Below are 3,222 nucleotides of genomic sequence, written 5' to 3'. Positions count from 1 at the left end.
AAAAAAAAAAAAAAAAAAAAACCATACAGTGGCTCTCCACATCCTGTTGCGGAACATCATCTGTGGTATACTACAGAGCAAAAAACAATACGCTGCAAACAACTCAAAAAATATGATGTAATTTGCCTTAAACTATGCGTGTATATAAATACATACATAAACAAGCACTCATCTCAAGACACAAGCTCAAGTGAGAAAAAAAAGAGAACAAGCACTCAAACATGTATAAAGAATTCCCACAAAAACAATGTAGAAAGAGACACAGCAAACTCTTGTTACCCATAAAAAACACAGCAAAGCTGGAGGGAATTCACTTTCTACTTTACACGCATCTATTCTGTCCACGTAACACTCCTCAAAAGGAACACATGTAACTTCTGTACTTTTTTCTTTTTTTGAGACGGAATTCTGCCCTTGTTGCCCAGGCTGGAGTGCAATGGTGCAATCTCGGCTCACTGCAACTTCCACCACCTGGGTTCAAGTGATTCTCCTGCCTCAGCCTCCCAAGTAGCTGGGATTACACGCATGCACCACCACACTCAGCTAATTTTGTATTTTTGGTAGAGATGGGGTTTCTCCATGTTGGTCAGGCGGGTCTCAAACTCCTGACCTCAGGTGATCTGTCCACTTCAGCCTCCCAAAGTGCTGGGATGACAGGTGTAAGCCACCGCATCTGGCCACCTTTTTCTTTTAAATTTACTTTACATTTTAAAAAAGAAAGAAAAGAGTACAGCACTACACAGACACCTATAATGTGCCAGCAATTTTCTAATTTCTTGTTATAACAAATGCTTTCACGTTACTATTAACTGAAAAAGAATTCAATAATGAGAATACATAAAACACATAAAAACACATACAGTTCAAATAAACAACACTCTGTTCAGAAATAGTAAAACCCAGTGTAATCTAAACACATACCTAGGCATTAAGCTCCTGTTTTTTTCATAAAACATCCTTAAGTCTTGAGGACTATTGGCCTATTAAAAAAAAAAAGGTTTAATTTCCTAAACAATGGGAGTAAAACTTTCAAATCATAAGATTGACGCTCATATTTTTTTTAAAGGACTGAGGGAGTGGGAGTTTCAAGAAAAGGGTTGAGGGGAAAGTACGAGGGAGGAGGAAAGGAAAGACAGGCGACGCTCATATTCTTGCTACAGAACATAAATTCTCAACTTGAAAGCCATGAATTGCTGAAGGAGCCATACCTGGTCATTAGGAACTCATAAAACCCGTGAAATTGTGTGAAAATTCTGTACATTTGAGTATAATGTATCTTTTCTGAGGTACCTTTTTTGAGGTCAGTCTTTCAGAGGAGTCTGAAACTTAGAATAGATTAAGAACCACTATTCTGAAGGTTACATGGCCTGCCCAATACGTAAATTATTGTTGTGTAAAATTCAGGTGTACTTTACCTTAGGAGCCTAAAGGAATTCAAAGAAAAGAACTATGTAGCTGATAACAGCTACTGACTTAGTGAAGCCTCCTCTATATGCAAACTAGACTAAGAAATTAAAAGTGTTTAACTTGGCTGTGTCACTAATTTTCTTAATATTATCTTGGGCAAATATTTTCACTTTGTTCCAGTTTTCAAATTCAAAGATCTTCTTTGTAACGTAAGAAATTATAACATGGCAATATTAACTCAAAAGAAATCATTGTGATTATACTCTATAGGGTCACTTTTTGACAGGATATTGGGGGAGAAGAGGAAAAGACAGACCCATAATAATTTCCATAAAGCGTATATAATTACCTCCCTCTCACCTAGCAGTGTCAGGAACAGACAGCTAGAGATGGTTTCCAGTGATCTCCCTAGACCACCCCCAGCCCTCATGTGGATTCCAGCCTAAGCAGGAAGCCCTGGTGTCACCATTCACACCCATTTCCCAGCAGGCTGTTATCCCTGACCCCCGCTAGTTTTTACCAGCCTGGAAAACATACAACAGGCTTCATGCCCGTTCAACTACAAAGGGCAGGCAAATAAAAGGGGAAAAGTAAAGGATGTTCTGAGTCATTAACGCAGTTTTTGCCTATAACAGAATCAAAGTAAGTCACAGAGAAGCCAAAAACACTGCTTTCAAAGTATTCTTCATTTTACAAATCAAGGTAACTATAAAATGAGAAGATTCCAAAACTGAGGACATAAGAAAAAAATCATGCTACCTGAAAAGGTGGTTTTCCAACTAGGCACTGGTATATGACTGTTCCTATGCTCCACAAGTCAGCCTTAGCATCATAATGTTGAGACATAATAACTTCAGGAGCCTAGGTACAGAGAAATTTAAGGGGTATGGAGTACGTTATTCACATAATTAATATGCACATATTAATTAACTGGTTAAAATGACACTCTTAACAAACTACCAGAATAAAACAACACCCTGTGATAGTTCTCTAATCAAATAACTTAGAACTATATAATTATATACTGAGATTTACTAGTAAATCTCAAAAACAATGCTGCATGAAAAGACTCGGTTATAGAAACAAATGTTTCAACTGATTATAATGGACACATGAAGTCCAATGACAGGAATGAAATAATAATAAAGAAAAATACACAGCAATTATAGGACAGAGATTCCCTCAGGTGTGTGAGAGAAGCAGAGGAAGAAATGAAATCAGGGAAAGGTGCAAAGGAACTTGGGCTGTTTCCAAAATATTTTATTTCTTTTAAAAATAAGATCAAGATACCCAGATACCAGGTCAAAAAAAAAAAAAAAAAACAAGATCAAGACAAACATGGCAAAATGTTAACTTTGTGAAATATGGATGGTGGGTACGCAGGTGTTCCCTATGTTTTTTGTAATCTGAATACTTTCATAGTAATAGGAAAACTATGATGTAAAACCTCACACAATAATAAAAATTGTCCTAAAAGCAAAACCATTTATCTGATGCTTTGTTAAAGGTATTTTCCCATCTCTCATCAAATTCCGCTTTTTAAATATACCATTAATCAGCACTATTAAATAGAAATGGAAAATACACTTAAAGATAGTAAGTTTTGGCCGGGCGCGGTGGCTCACGCCTGTAATCCCAGCACTTTGGGAGGCCGAGGCGGGTGGATCACGAGGTCAAGAGATCGAGACCATCCTGGTCAACATGGTGAAACCTCGTCTCTACTAAAAAAATACAAAAAATCAGCTGGGCATGGTGGTGCGTGCCTGTAATCCCAGCTACTCAGGAGGCTGAGGCAGGAGAATTGCCTGAACCCAG

At 37.6% G+C, this 3,222-nt stretch overlaps 1 protein-coding gene across 3 annotated transcripts in view; it reads right to left on the bottom strand.

The window, feature by feature from the left end:
* The window catches only part of ULK2 (unc-51 like autophagy activating kinase 2), a 111,593-nt gene that overhangs the window by 81,922 nt on the left and 26,449 nt on the right, over nucleotides 1-3,222 (bottom strand). For all 3 annotated transcript variants that reach the window (XM_017514905.2, XM_017514907.2, XM_017514906.2), the window contains exons 7-8: nucleotides 2,167-2,268; nucleotides 922-980 (exon numbers count right to left, since the gene is read on the bottom strand). In XM_017514905.2, the coding sequence (XP_017370394.1) occupies nucleotides 922-980; nucleotides 2,167-2,268 (161 nt within the window). The remainder of the gene's footprint in view (nucleotides 1-921; nucleotides 981-2,166; nucleotides 2,269-3,222) is intronic.

This window comes from Cebus imitator, unplaced genomic scaffold (genome assembly GCF_001604975.1).
Source record: "Cebus imitator isolate Cc_AM_T3 unplaced genomic scaffold, Cebus_imitator-1.0 Scaffold538, whole genome shotgun sequence".
NCBI classification, from domain to species: Eukaryota; Metazoa; Chordata; class Mammalia; order Primates; family Cebidae; genus Cebus; species Cebus imitator.
This window is presented reverse-complemented; position numbering and strand designations above follow the sequence as displayed.